The sequence below is a fragment of the Schistosoma mansoni genome (assembly GCF_000237925.1).
Source record: "Schistosoma mansoni, WGS project CABG00000000 data, supercontig 0241, strain Puerto Rico, whole genome shotgun sequence".
In the NCBI taxonomy this organism is placed as follows: domain Eukaryota; kingdom Metazoa; phylum Platyhelminthes; class Trematoda; order Strigeidida; family Schistosomatidae; genus Schistosoma; species Schistosoma mansoni.
Window position 1 is genome coordinate 42,091 of NW_017386105.1, and position 14,881 is coordinate 56,971.

Here is a 14,881-nt window from a genome sequence, read left to right on the forward strand (position 1 = left end):
ACGAGGGTTACCTATAGGCACGAAAGATATACCGAAAACGGCTGTAATCACTCCATTTGGTTTATTTGAGTTTTTGCGAATGCCATTTGGACTAACTAATGCAGCTCAAACCTTTCAGCGATTTATTGATCAGGTTGTTAGAGGTTTGACAGGGGTATACGCATATATCGATGATATATTAGTAGCTAGCGCTACTGTGGAAGAACATCTACAACATCTACGACAGTTATTCACGAGACTTCAAGAACATGGTGTTACTATTAACGTGGAGAAATGTGAATTTGGAAAGAAATCATTGCAATTCCTAGGTCATATGATAAATTCTCGAGGTATTATGCCAGTTCCAGCAGAAGTTGCTGCTATTCGTAATTATCCGTTGCCCGAGTCACAAAAAAAGTTACGACGATTCTTGGGACTAATAAACTATTATAGGCGATTTATTCCAAACTGCGCAGCAATACTACAGCCATTAACGGACGCTTTGCGAGGAAATATCCGAAAATTCCATCTATCGACAGAGGCCATACAAGCTTTTGAGAACGCTAAGCGAGCACTTCATGAGAAAATGATATTAGTTAGACGAAAGATCGAAGCGCCACTAGCCGTCATGACGGACGCATCGAACATAGCAGTGGGAGCAGTACTGCAGCAGTTAGTAAACGGTACATGGGAACCGATTTCACTTTTCTCGAAGAGATTAAATCCTACACAAACGAGGTACAGTACGTTCGGAAGAGAACTATTGGCGATTTACTTGGCAATCAAGCATTTCCGACATATGATAGAGGATACCATTTTCACAGTGTATACAGATCACAAACCCCTCACGAAAGCATTAAACGCCAAACAGGATAACTATTCGCCGAGGGAAATTCGACAATTAGAATTTATTTCCCAATTTACATCTAGCATACAGTATATTGAAGGTAATAATAACGAAGTGGCAGATGCGTTGTCCAGAACAACGATAAACGCGATTATTACAAATGGAATTGATTATCACGGTCTCGCGAAGTTACAAGAGACAGACATCGAACTAAGCAAGCTAAGATTCGATGACACGACGTCATTATTATTCGAAGATATTCAGTTTGGCAACGCGAAAGTAATATGTGACATGTCGACTGGCCGACCTCACCCATTCATTCCTAAACCATTACGACGGAAAGTATTCGAAAGTGTCCATAACCTATCGCACCCGGGAATAAAAGCCACGATGAAATTAATCAGTGAGCGTTTCGTATGGACAAAAATGAATCGCGATGTACGTAATTGGACACAAACATGCATGTAATGTCAAAAAGCCAAAGTACATCATCATACTAGCTCGCCAATGGGTTCATTTTCACAGCTAGACACTCGATTCGAACATATACACATCGATATCGTGGGACCACTGCCAGTTTCGAACGGGTACAACTATATTTTTACATGCATCGATAGATTTACCCGATGGCCTGTAGCGGTATCAATAAAAGACACCTCAGCCGAATCCGTAGCCAAAGCCCTTATCGAAAATTGGATTTCTTACTATGGTATACCGGCAGTTATCACGACCGATAGAGGAGCTCAATTTGAAAGTCGACTCTTCCAGCAGCTTACAGAACTCCTCGGAATTAAACGTATACGAACGACATCCTACCATCCAATGGCAAACGGAATGGTTGAACGCCTACATAGACAGTTGAAAGCATCCCTTACATCTGTCATTGTCAATAACGATTGGGCTAATAAGCTTCCTTTAGTCATGTTAGGTTTAAGAACAATAATTAAACAAGATATGGGATGTTGTCCAGCCGAGTTGGTATATGGGACTACTTTACGTTTACCCGGAGAATTTTTTGCTTCAGGTAAAAGTGTTCCGACTGATGTAGCCAACTACGTGCAACGCCTGAAGAAACACATGAACGATTTAAAAATAGCACTTCCCAGACTACAACAACGACGAGTATTCGTACCTCAGCAACTACATAATAGCACGCACGTATTCATCAGAAGAGACAACGTACAACCACCTCTGCAGCCGAACTATGAAGGTCCATTCAGAGTGATTACGAAGACAGATAAGACAGTCACGGTAGAAAAAGCTGGGAAGACAGACGTAATCAGCATCGATCGAGTGAAACCAGCTTTCATCGATAGCGATTTTCAATCGACAAGCACAAGCCTCTCGAAGACGATCACACCGACGAAACACGAATCTCAAGAGTCAACGACGCTAACGCACCAAAAAGAAGAGACTCCGATAACGACAAAATCTGGTCGCAGAGTAAGATGGCCGCAACGTTATGTCGCTACAATCTTTTACTGATAATTTTCTGCTACTTTGAATATTAATTATAATTCTTCCTCTTCATTGTATACACAGATTATTAAACTTATGTTAAACGCTATTAAACTCGACAAAACTTATGTACGCTCATACGTGTAAATTTTTTTCGAAGCGATACCATATTCCTTCTATATCTTACCGCTATTTTGTATAGCCTAACGGACGGGCACGAACTAAATGCACATTAACTTCATACTAATTTTATACAGGCCCATATCTTCGAATGATTGTAACTACGCTGTTCAATTTACTGTACTTTATGCAAACACAGACATTTTTTCATATATCTTTGTTTGCAGGGGGGAGTTATATAGCAACCATCCTACAATCAATTTCGATTATAGCCAATTTTGGTTAAGCCCTTTTTTTATAACTTACTTAACAGACATCGTTATTTGGATAATAACAATTTGCATATATCTTTACACTGTTATACCACAAGAGCACATGACACTATCCGAAATGTTGACTGCTTAAATATCATTCGATGACTCATACTCCTCCCCATATATGTACGCACGCAAATACTATTATCAGCCTTTGTTTTGCTTTGTTGTGCCCTTATTAAATGTGACTATAAATTGCCTGTGTAATTGCTTGCTATTCGCTCGCTTGCTCCTCGTTCGTTTCCTTCGCTTATTCCCCTGTTCACTCGCTCTCTCGCTTGCCGCTCACTCGCTCGTTGATATTCGCTCAGGTGTTGTTAGCTTTCTGACCTGATTTATTTGACAATAAACTGTAGTCGCTGCTATCCTTTGTCTTCTGATTTCACGCACCGTTAAGATTGGAATTATAACGGTTATCGAAGTAAACGATTAACGAATCGCGGCACTAAAAGTGAACGAGCAAACATTATATTTCCATGTTGTAAGTGTATTGGACTAAAGCTGTTAAGCGTTCATTAGGGGATACAACTGTTAAATTTGTAGTAATTCTCCTCAAGACTGCTTTGTGATATCGAGTATGTGTATGACCCAGCTTGCTGTTATCGTCCATAGGTTTAGGCTCATATCTCAGATTTGTCGACTTGTTCCTTAGGGTTGAAAACAAGTCGATAAATCTGTGATATTGAGGTTGTTCTCCTACTCACCATTCAGACTCATGTTTCTAATTTATGCTGGATTAGCTATTCTACTAAGACAACCATATGGTGCTTGAATGAACCAATGACTCCTTTGTATTGGTGACTGCTTGCTTTTTAATTTTAAGTACAAAATGGCTAGAAGTATATGACATGACGAGAATGACATCAGAGAGTACAATAAGAAGACTGTCAGGATTGTTTGCTTGTTTTGGGATTCCAGAGATCTTAGAGACTGACAACGGCACTCAGCTCATGTCATCTGTTTTTGAACGGTTTTGCAATGAAAATGGCACATCGAATCTATAGTCTCCTTCATACCATCTTCAGTCGAATAGCCAAGCAGAAAGACTCGTGGATATGATAAAAAGAGCTCTAGTCAAACGGGGAGGAGAGGGGATCTCAGAACAAGTGTTCAGTAAGTTCTTAATGTCTTGGGGAGTTCCCCCTAATCCGGCAGTACCAGGAGAAAAGTCATCAGCCGAGCGAATGTTCGGTAGAAAAATCCGGATAGTCTTCAACAGAATGTTACCACCCACAAAGACGAATACACCCACTAATTAATATCGTACGTAGGTGAAAGGATAATTGTTGAATTGTACCATGGTGATAAAAAGTGGGAACCGGGTGTTATAGAACGTCAGATGGGAAATGTACTGCACTTAATGAGGAGGAATGTCAGAAGGTGAATAAGACACATAAATCAAACTCCAAGGGATAGCAGATCATTGATCCCACAAAGCCGACTCCAGTTTCAATTCCTCGTGGATTCATCTCGAAAAAGTCCTCTGGAGCGCAAATGTAGAAGAGATGAACGATGCAAGGACAAAGCGGTACAAACTTCGAGAGTGATGAGCCACAAGCGGAATGAAGTAACCAAGTTTCAGGTGGATCCGAGGAAAAGGTCTTACACGACAGACTTTAAAGGGGGGAATTGTGAGAACGGTCCACAGGTGAACTTGAGGAAGCTCTAAGAAGCCCGGGAGGAGCCGAACATATTGTAGCTGTAAATAATTCCCCAAAATCAATAGCTCATTAAGTGTTCGACATTGGATGCTGACTACGTTGTTTAAGTGGACTTGTTTAGCTGAAGGCTTTCGGTCATGCATCCGCACCAGATCACGTTTCAACACGGCGTGGGACACAGCTCCTACGTTTCATTAGCCAACTTATAGAAAAGGTCCTCGATATATTGGTAACGAATCAAATATATCTTTCCTGCCTCTTCTCGTCTGACTTCTGATTTCTATCTGACTGGGAACGATCGAATATAGAAGGTGCTACTGGTAGCTAGTTGTAAAACTAGAACATCCGTTGCATCATCATTGGTGAGACCGACGTGATCTGGTACACCAAGTCAATATACTGTGAGTCTGTTCCATTTTGGAATATTATTATTCATTGTTATTCTTTATTTGAATTTTATATATTGTGATATACTTTTTTCGCGAATTTTTTTTCTCGGATATATTTTAATTAGACATTTTTCGTTATCTATATTACTATGACGGAACACTCTCCCAAGGTTCTTAAGTTTAAGTCTATTCCCCCTATTTCGATTCAGTTAACGCCATTTTGGCCCGACAATATCGAGTCCTGGTTCTGCTATGCAGAAGCCGATTTTTGCATGCACGGAATCACGGACTCGTGCACACGTTTCCTCGCGGTAGTTAAGGCGTTACCGCGCGAGTTTAACAGGTACGTAACACCTAGTATGTTTACTAGTGATGTTCCCGAACCTTACGAAACGCTTAAGCTTTCGATTTTAAAACGAGGAGACCTAACTGATCGACAACGGTTAGACCAACTCCTCAACAATATCGACTTGCAACATGGTTCTGCGACGGACATGTTGCTTAGAATGAGAGAAGTCATCGGCCAACGAACTTTCAATGATGGCCTATTTAGACAACTTTTCTTGTCTAAACTCCCTCAACAGGTGCAGGCAGTGCTTGTTTCATTTCAAAACAATGCCATAGATGAACTAGCTGCATCTGCCGATCGAATCTTGGAAATCACCAAATTTTCTAAGGCCGAGGTTTTTTCCATCAAGGAAAAACCCCAATCGACCCCGACTGACATGGCCGAACTATGTCACACGCTTACAAGATATCTTAGAGTTCGTAATGACCGTAGTCGGTCAAAATCCTCACGTAGGAGCGTTTCACGTAAGAGATCTGTCTCTCGAACACAGCCGTCTGTTATACGTCACAGATGTGACGACGAAAGTTCGCTACCTCGTCGACACTGGCGCAGAAGTTAGCGTTCTTCCAGCAAATCCCGACGACAGACTTCGCGAGTCTGTTTTAAGTTTACAGGCGGCAAACGGAAAGCCGATCGCTACTTACGGTAAAAGGTACGTCTACCTTAACGTGGGTTTACGCAAACCCATACACTGGATTTTCGTGGTTGCAGATGTCTCCATGCCAATCATTGGTATAGACCTGTTACAACACCACAACCTACTCATCGACACACGCTCACGAAGGTTGATAGACGGAAACACTAAGTTATCCGTTTGCGTAACTCCTTGTTCTGGTTGCAAGTTATCCCCAGTCACGATTAAGCACGCCATAGACCCTTTGTACCAATCAGTACTCGACAAATACCCCGGGATATACCAATCGCAACCGAAATTACCTTGTGTAACCAGCAATGTTACACATCACATCTCGACTACAGGACCACCTGTATTTTCGAAAGCTCGAAGACTCGCTCCCGAGAAGCTTAGGTTAGCTAAAAACGAATTCGACCACATGATGGACCTAGGGATAATTCGACCATCGAATAGTCCATGGGCATCCCCATTGCACATGGTCCCTAAAAAGGACAGCAATGATTGGCGGCCAACTGGTGATTATCGGCGTCTGAATGCTAAAACCATTCCCGATCGGTACCCGCTGCCTCATATTCACGATTTGACAGCTACCTTGAAAGGTACAACTGTCTTTTCGAAAATCGACTTGGTTAAAGCTTATAACCAAATACCGATGGCACCTGACGACATTCCTAAAACCGCCATCATCACTCCTTTCGGTCTTTACGAATTCCTACGAATGCCTTTTGGTTTAAGAAATGCGGCTCAAACCTTCCAAAGGTTTGTCGACGATGTCTCCCGAGGTCTCAACTTCGTACATGCGTATGTTGATGACTGTCTAATAGCAAGTTCAGACAGAGAATCGCATCTCAAGCATCTGGACATTGTTTTCGATCGACTCCAAAGGCATGGCATTACTGTCAACATTCAGAAATGCCAAATCGGGACTAACTCCTTAGACTTCTTAGGACACACTATTGATGCCCAAGGCATCCGACCCCTTAGGAGCAAAGTGGCGGCCATTCTGGATTACCCAGAACCGAACACGATCAAGCACTTACGAACTTTTAACGGACTTGTAAGTTTCTATAGACGGTTCATACCTAAATGCGCATCCCTTATGAAACCGTTAACCGATCAGCTTCGCGGAAATGCAAAATCAATTAGTCTAGACGACATTGCTCGAAAAGCATTCTCCACAGTTAAGGAACACATCGCTAAAGCAACCCTGCTTGCTCATCAGGACACTCAGGCGCCCATTAGTATCGCAGTAGACGCATCCGACTCAGCAATCGGAGGAGTCTTACAACAATGGGTTAACAACTCATGGCAACCTTTAGGATTTTTCTCCAGACGGTTGCTAGAAGCGGAATCTAGGTACAGCACGTTCGGTAGGGAACTCCTAGCTATGTATTGTGCTATACGGCATTTTCAACATTCCATCGAAGGAAGAGAATTCACGCTTTTTACCGATCACAAACCTCTTACCTTCTCTTTAAGTTCATCTTCAGATAAGTACTCACCGCGAGAGTCTCGACAACTCGACTACATTTCGCAGTTTACTTCAGACATACAACACATTTCTGGAGCTAACAATGTAGTCGCAGACGCCTTGTCTCTAATTAGCTCCTTGAACAGTTTCCAAGGAATCGACCTTCTTAAACTCGCTCAGCTTCAAAAAGAAGACATTGATCTTCAGCATGAGTTATCCTCGACAACTCTTAAACTAAGTATTAGGCAGATGGGAACAGGTAAGGAAACCTTACTCTGTGACACATCTACAGGTAGGGATCGTCCAATTGTACCAAAACATTATCGCCGCAACGTCTTCAATACGTTGCACAATCTTTCTCATCCAGGTGCTCGTGCAACAGTCAAACTTATAGCTGAACGCTTTTGCTGGCCTGGCATGAATAAAGACGTGAGGGAGTGGGCACGCTCTTGTGTTAGCTGTCAGAAAGATAAGGTCGTAAGACACAACAAGCTATCAGAAGAGTGTTTACCAACGACAAACTCGTTGGGTTTAAACTTCTGGCTGGTCACGTCTCAGGGGCATCACTACCTCACTAGGGGGGAGTGATCTGTAGCTGTAAATAATTCCCCAAAATCAATAGCTCATTAAGTGTTCGACATTGGATGCTGACTACGTTGTTTAAGTGGACTTGTTTAGCTGAAGGCTTTCGGTCATGCATCCGCACCAGATCACGTTTCAACACGGCGTGGGACACAGCTCCTACGTTTCATTAGCCAACTTATAGAAAAGGTCCTCGATATATTGGTAACGAATCAAATATATCTTTCCTGCCTCTTCTCGTCTGACTTCTGATTTCTATCTGACTGGGAACGATCGAATATAGAAGGTGCTACTGGTAGCTAGTTGTAAAACTAGAACATCCGTTGCATCATCAATATCCTATTCAATCAGCTTTTAGAAGGATATTCCAGAATCCCTATGTGTACTTTCCCTGTTGGACAAATGCTAATAACCCCCCGTGTGCGGATTGGATAACTATAATGATGTTTTTGTTTTTACTAAAAACCATAAATATCTGACAGTTTTGTACCATAATTGACACTGTTTGGAATAAAATTCCTTCCACTTGTCAAGGCATTTGAAAACGAGGTTTGTATGCGTAACAGCCTATTAACTTTGATACTACATCTTCAAAACCAAAGTAAAATTATCATGATTACTTTCTTCTTCGTTCTTTAAATCACTTCCCTTTCCCATGTGTAACTGAAAGGAATGACAACTATGGCGAAAATGACTTTAAAGTCGACACTGAAGTATCGGCCTTGAAGCGAATTACTACAAATTTAACAGTTGTATCCCCTAATGAACGCTTAACAGCTTTAGTCCAATACACTTACAACATGGAAATATAATGTTTGCTCGTTCACTCCTAAAGAAAAGCAATGGTTTGTAGTATGTGCAAAGGTGGGTGATGAGATCAGTTCGTGGACTCAAACTGAAGTCTTATGAGAAAGACTCCAAAACATTTTATTATTATCATTTAGGATATAGGCGACTCAGAGATGGTCTTGTAATGACTTGCAGCAGGCTGAGAAACACTTCATATCCTCTAAAATTCCTAGTTAAGTTCGGTTTCAGCTCGACCTGTGAAGTAAGTAGTTTGGGATTGAGGTTACAACATGATAAGCTGGACTGGGAGTACAATTTTCATTCTTTGGGAGTAGTGAAGTCATGCGACTGCCCATTGACTGTGGTGGTCTATGCAATTACTTAGGAGTCCTTCAAGGGAAAGCGTGGTGATTAATTAAGGACTCGTAATGGTTTAAGGTAACAAGTTACTAGCACCTCTTTTACTTCTGATTGTTTCATGTACCTATACCCCTGACTAGTTGTGTCGGTAATCCATTAGCATCTCCCTAAATGAACGCTTTTTATTCCGCTCATGTCCAAATGAAACATCTAACTAGCGTGCTGGTCGTTACTTTTTTTGTCAGTCACAATATAAAACATACCTTCCCATCACCAAGAGTATTCTGCTTACACCAATAGTCTCATTATGAGGGGTAATTCTCTTTTTCTGGTAAACAAAGTTTGAAAGTTAAAAGGTCTGAAGAGCTGATACATTTTCTTGCAACTTCATTCTCAATGAAAGAGTAAATATTTGAGGTTTATATTCAAAGTCATACTAAGATACATCAAGCCAATAATGTTTGAGATCCAAATTGTCTTTTCATTGAACATTTCAGGGTCAAGAGGATACGCGTTACGTTTGATGGATTTTCGAGAGGTGTTGGCTTTGGCAAAGAAAAAGCAGTCTAAACATGATAATGAGGTAGTCCTCGCTCAATTCATTCTTGAAAGTTTAAGGTTAAACGTATTGAAGAACAGGCAAAACAACGTGAACTCGAGAAGAAAAAGCAAATGGAGATTGCAGACAAATTGAACCGCAAGTTTACAAAACCTAATCTTTTGACCAACAATAATGTAAAGGTCCAGAATCATAGTGACGTTACTACGTCTCTTTCTTTGGCGACCACAGTCAATGTTTCCACAGTAAGATCTAAAACATTTAGTTCAAACACAAGTACAGTGTGCAAACCTGAAAAAGCAACAGTCTGTAAAGATACAAGGGATGAAAACGGTAAAGTAGCCAATAAGCCATTACAAAACACCGTTTTATCATACCCTTCAAAGTCCAACTCCAAAAAAAGTGACGGAATGCAGTCAAAGCCCAACCGCATTTCTTTTACAGAAATGATGGAACTGGCTAAGAAAAATGTGCACCGAACTTTGGACAGAAAAAGACCGTTTGATGATCTTATTCCTTGTGCTGTTGATTCCAAATATAGAAAGTTAGACTCTAATCCCATTGATAGTTCTAAACCTACACTTACCACTTCAAAAGACGTTACCAAAACTAAGTCACAATTAGCGTCAAACTTATCAGAATCTTCGAAGGCTTCCCAAAAGTTAGAGTTACCAAAGCTTTCTCAATCTGTTGGTTCGAACGGTCTTAGTAAAACTGGCCACAAAAGTGTAATGGAAAAAGTTGTTCGACATCTTGAAAAAAGCCACCGAGTTCCCTACGATTCGCACCAGAAGAATAGTCATTCTATTGAACGTACTACTTGTGTAAGCCGTTCTGCAACGTTACAAGAGATCAAAGCGAAATCCCCAGAGCTACCCAAGACATCAAAAGTCCATCTTCCCAAAGAAAGTAAACCACCACCTAAAAATTCCACCAATTCAAAGTTGGTTTCCTTTAATGTGAACAATAAGAAGTCAGTAGTCGCACAAGCTCCCAAAACAGCAGCTTTCCAAGCTTTCAGTAATGTAAAAATTCCTTTATCTAAAACTGCCCCTACTTCAAATAAGGAAGGTATAAAAAACCTTAACAAGAACAGTAATAGCATTAACCAAAAATTGAAAGAAAATCCTCAGTCTAGGAATGTTGATAACAGAACCGAAAGAAGAGGTATAGCTGCACAGTTAGGTGTTAACTTCCAGTCTCAAAATAGCACCAATATGTCTGCTTCCGATTCTGCTGAAGAAGATGAATATATGAGCGATGACAGTTTCATAGATGATAGTGAAGCACTCCAATCAAGGGAGTACGCTCGAGTCGTTCGTGACATTCATCGTGCTCTGAAGTTTGATCCCCGGAAGTACAAGGATGTCAATCCTTATGAAGATCTACGTTGTATGGAGGCAAAATACTGTGATATAGAAAAAGAAGAACGTAGGAGGTAAGCCGTTACATGTGTAGTGTTTTGCGTAAATTAGTTTCATTGTATAGTTATCATAAACAAGCAGGCAGAGTTAACAACGATCTCTGATGGCAGTCACATTTATTCCTCATGAATTCTCATTGTCACCATTTTCTATAGATTTACCGACAGAGGTGATGACTGCGGGTTATCAAAATAAAGACCAAAGTTTGGGAAATTACTGGTCAGGAAGCAGGTCTTATGTTGCTTATGGCTGACTGACTTGGTTCGAAGCTTAGGGCTACCACCTTTATCTAATAGTCAGCTTTGGATGTCGTGGTGAACCTGCGGAGCCATATTGGCTAGGACATTTGCTCTCTAAGGTCGTACAGTGGCATGTGGTTAGGTTGAACGGTGTCAAATGAAAAGCAGCAAATTAGGAGCAGAAAGCAAACATGTAAGAAAATGCAAAAACGTCGTCTGCGACAAGCCTCATGTATTTGCCACTTGGGCTCTATAATCGCCCTCCCACTTATTTAAGACCACTGATAACTCGGTTTTATTTTGACGTGCCTCATGGAAAAGTATTTTTCCATGCTACTAACGGTATTCGATACTTTATATCTTTTATTCCACGAATTTATTGAAGTCATTTTCTATGGCTGTTCTTATTTACTATCCCTGATTCTATGGCTACTTTGGTATTCATCTTGATAACATCATATTACTGCTGATATCGTACGACAGGTTCTTCGATTATCATTAGCTTATTTGATTTATATGATTGAGCATCAACTATTCTCTATAAATATCCAGAGTATTCCATTACTGTAAACTGTTCTGTACGTTATTCGTTCACGTATTTTAGTCACCTTTCGTTGTATTACTGATACTATGTCCACTTAAGCGTACACGCTTTTGTACAGTATCTTGCATTGTTTTTTCCTTTATCAAGATTATCAACTAGTGAGTTAAAGACAAGTACATGCAATTTGTGGTCAAGATTTATCTCTAAAATCACTATGAATAAATTTGTAATGACTGTCATTGCATAGGATCAAAAAACCAGCAACATACTACCCAAATTGTATTCCATCAAACATATTCTTAATCAACCATCGTTATCATATTTATGGCGTATATGCTACCCGAAGAAAGACTTTCTATACTGAGTATACCTATGACGTTGTCCTACTGTGCGACGGTACACAAACTCTTTGAATCGCACTTATGCCTCTTACCCCTCACGGAACATAGAATGCCAATAAGGGATCAACTAACTCTTAACAGTTTTGTTTTCCAGTTGTTGCCAAGTGCTATTCACTCTTTTGATGTCTGCCCCCCAATCTCTGCACCATATGTTCTTTGGTTTCTCTGCTTTCCGTTTAGACTTAAAATTCTAACTTCGGGCTTGATTTTCATAAAGTATCTCCAATCTACCTCTACAATTTCTTCCTAATCTCCTCCTCAACTAGAAACTGGTAGGTTACTGCTGATGGTCCTTGGCCAATGAATCTGGAATATCTTGCGTAAACTGTTACAAAATATCCATACATTTTTGATGGTTGTTATAGTCCTTGAAATTTCAACCCTGTACAGTAGAACTGTTTCAATGTTTGTATTGAAAATTCTGGCTTCAGTGTTAGCCAACAGTTCTTTTGAGTTCCAGATATTCTTCGATTCTAGGGATTCTGCTGTTTCATTAATCTGTGCTTTCATATCTACATCAGATTCCCCTTCTTTGTTAACGATACTACCCATGAAAGTGAAATCTTCTACCTCTTCCAGTGCTCTATCAGCAAGTCCGATCTGATTGGTGCTCATTGTATTATTTTGTAGGATCTTGTTTTTGCCCTTGTGAATGTTGAGGCTTCTGCTAGATTGTCCGCCTTCTCCTGCATTTGTTGCTGTGCATAGGATGAAAGGGCTTTTAGTGGATTACTGTCGAGATAATTCCCAAAGCTTTGTATATCACTCGTCCTTATTACCGTTATAAGATAACTTCCAACGGTGCATAAATTTCAGAGGACAATACGAAGTGTTGACAACGGTTTATTTTTGTATGGTGCAAACCACTTAGCTACAAGCACATAAAACGAATACGAGCAGAAATGCGAACTATATATAGACGGCTCATAGTGCATAAAAATTTGCTAATGCATAGCAGTGGTTGATCGTAGATTCTCTGTGGTACACTTACTTACGCCTGTTACCCCTCGTCGAGGAGCATAGGCCGCTCACCAGCATTCTCCATCTAACTCTGTCCTGAGCCTTCCTTTCCAGTTCTTTCCAGTTAAACTTCATCCTTTTCATATCTACTTCTATTTCCCGGCGTAGTGTGTTCTTTGGCCTTCCTCTTTTCCGCTTCCCTTCCGAATTCCAAGTTAGGGATTGAGTCGTAATGCACATTGGTGATTTTCTTAATGTATGTCCGATCCACTTCCAACGTCTTTCCCTAATTTCCTCTTCAGCTGGAAGCTGGTTTGTCCTCTCCCATAAAACGCTGTTGCTGATAGTATCCGGCCAATGGATGTTGAGTATTTTGCGTAGACAACTATTTATAAATACTTGTACCTTCCTGATGATGGTCGTAGTAGTTCTCCACGTTTCAGCTCCATACAGTAGGACTGTCTTGACGTTCGTATTAAAGATTCTGACTTTGAAATTGGTTGAGAGTTGTTTTGAGTTCCATATGTTCTTCAATTGTAGAAATGCTGCCCTTGCTTTGCCAATCCTCGCCTTTACATCTGCATCCGATCCTCCTTGTTTATCAACGGTGCTCCCCAGGTACTTGGATGTTTCCACCTCTTCCAGAGTTTCGCCATCAAGTGTGATTGGGTCGGCGTTCTCCGTGTTGTATTTGAGAATCTTGCTTTTTCGTTTGTGAATGTGGAGGCCTATCGATGCAGAGGCTGCTGCTACATTTGCTGTCTTCATCTGCATTTGTTCGGTGGTACACTTACAGATGATTAATTCTTCCACCAATGTTTCAGATGAAATCTAAAGCGTACGGATTTCATGAAACTTTATCATATCACTTCAAAAGAGAAATGTCGGTTATTGTGCTTAGGCTTACTATTTCGATGTATGAAATATGGGGCTAAGAGGAAATTGTTCATGAATGTCAAACTGCTAATAAATAGTCTTCAGACAAATAGACGTCCAATAAAAACAACAATAGAACAACTGACGAGCCAGATTTCCCCCATTTTTTAAATATAAAAAGACGACTTTTATAGGATTTATTTTAAGAAGTATATGTTCTCAATTTTTTGTAGTGCACGTTTGGCAGCTCTAGAAGATAATGAAGAACTGATCCGTGATATGATGCGACGAAAGGAGAAAATGGTGAAAAGAAGGCAGCAACTTCTAGGCAGTGATAATGATTGATTTTGCATTTTTCTTTCTAATTCAGGTTTACCGTTGTCTTTCTGTTAAATATGCGTGTTATTTCTGTTGTACAACTGTAATTTATTGTCTGTTAAACACCAGAGAAATTGTTTGTTTGAAATGTTATTTCATTTCTTTTTACCCGACAAGGTAGCAATTATATATATGACATTATGTGGGTAAATCGTTATGAGTTTTCATAAAATTCAATCGTACCACCAGAGAGTAAACGAAATCCCAATAAGGAAAGAAGTATTAGTGCTAAATGAATGAAATATCATTCGTAAACTAATTCATGGTGCACCTGTGACTTTTCAAGTCACTTTTTTCCAAATATTGCCGACAGTTATGTGTTTATCATATTTCATATCGCGCTTAAAGTTTGCAAATAAATGAATCCACTGGTCAAAGACTTCAGCATACCTAATCATGCATAATGATAATAAACAGAAGTATTCGGATTCGGCATGTTAACTAGTGATTCTCAGGATTGTTAAATCTGTACTCTGATACAAATTATACACCAGAATACCTTCAAATGTGCTCACAGATTTCTCTGACTTGAATACTGGTCCATATA

The 14,881-nt window shown here is 40.2% G+C and overlaps 1 protein-coding gene across 1 annotated transcript; it reads left to right on the forward strand.

Annotated features, from left to right (window-relative positions):
* Positions 1-9,476: 9,476 nt before the first annotated feature.
* Positions 9,477-14,419, forward strand: Smp_027850 (hypothetical protein; the record flags this gene model as incomplete). The annotated part of the gene is made up of 3 exons (XM_018792595.1): positions 9,477-9,536; positions 9,572-10,950; positions 14,190-14,419. 3 exons carry the CDS (start codon positions 9,477-9,479, stop codon positions 14,299-14,301), a joined length of 1,551 nt encoding a protein of 516 aa, XP_018644175.1. The 3' UTR covers positions 14,302-14,419.
* Positions 14,420-14,881: the final 462 nt, after the last annotated feature.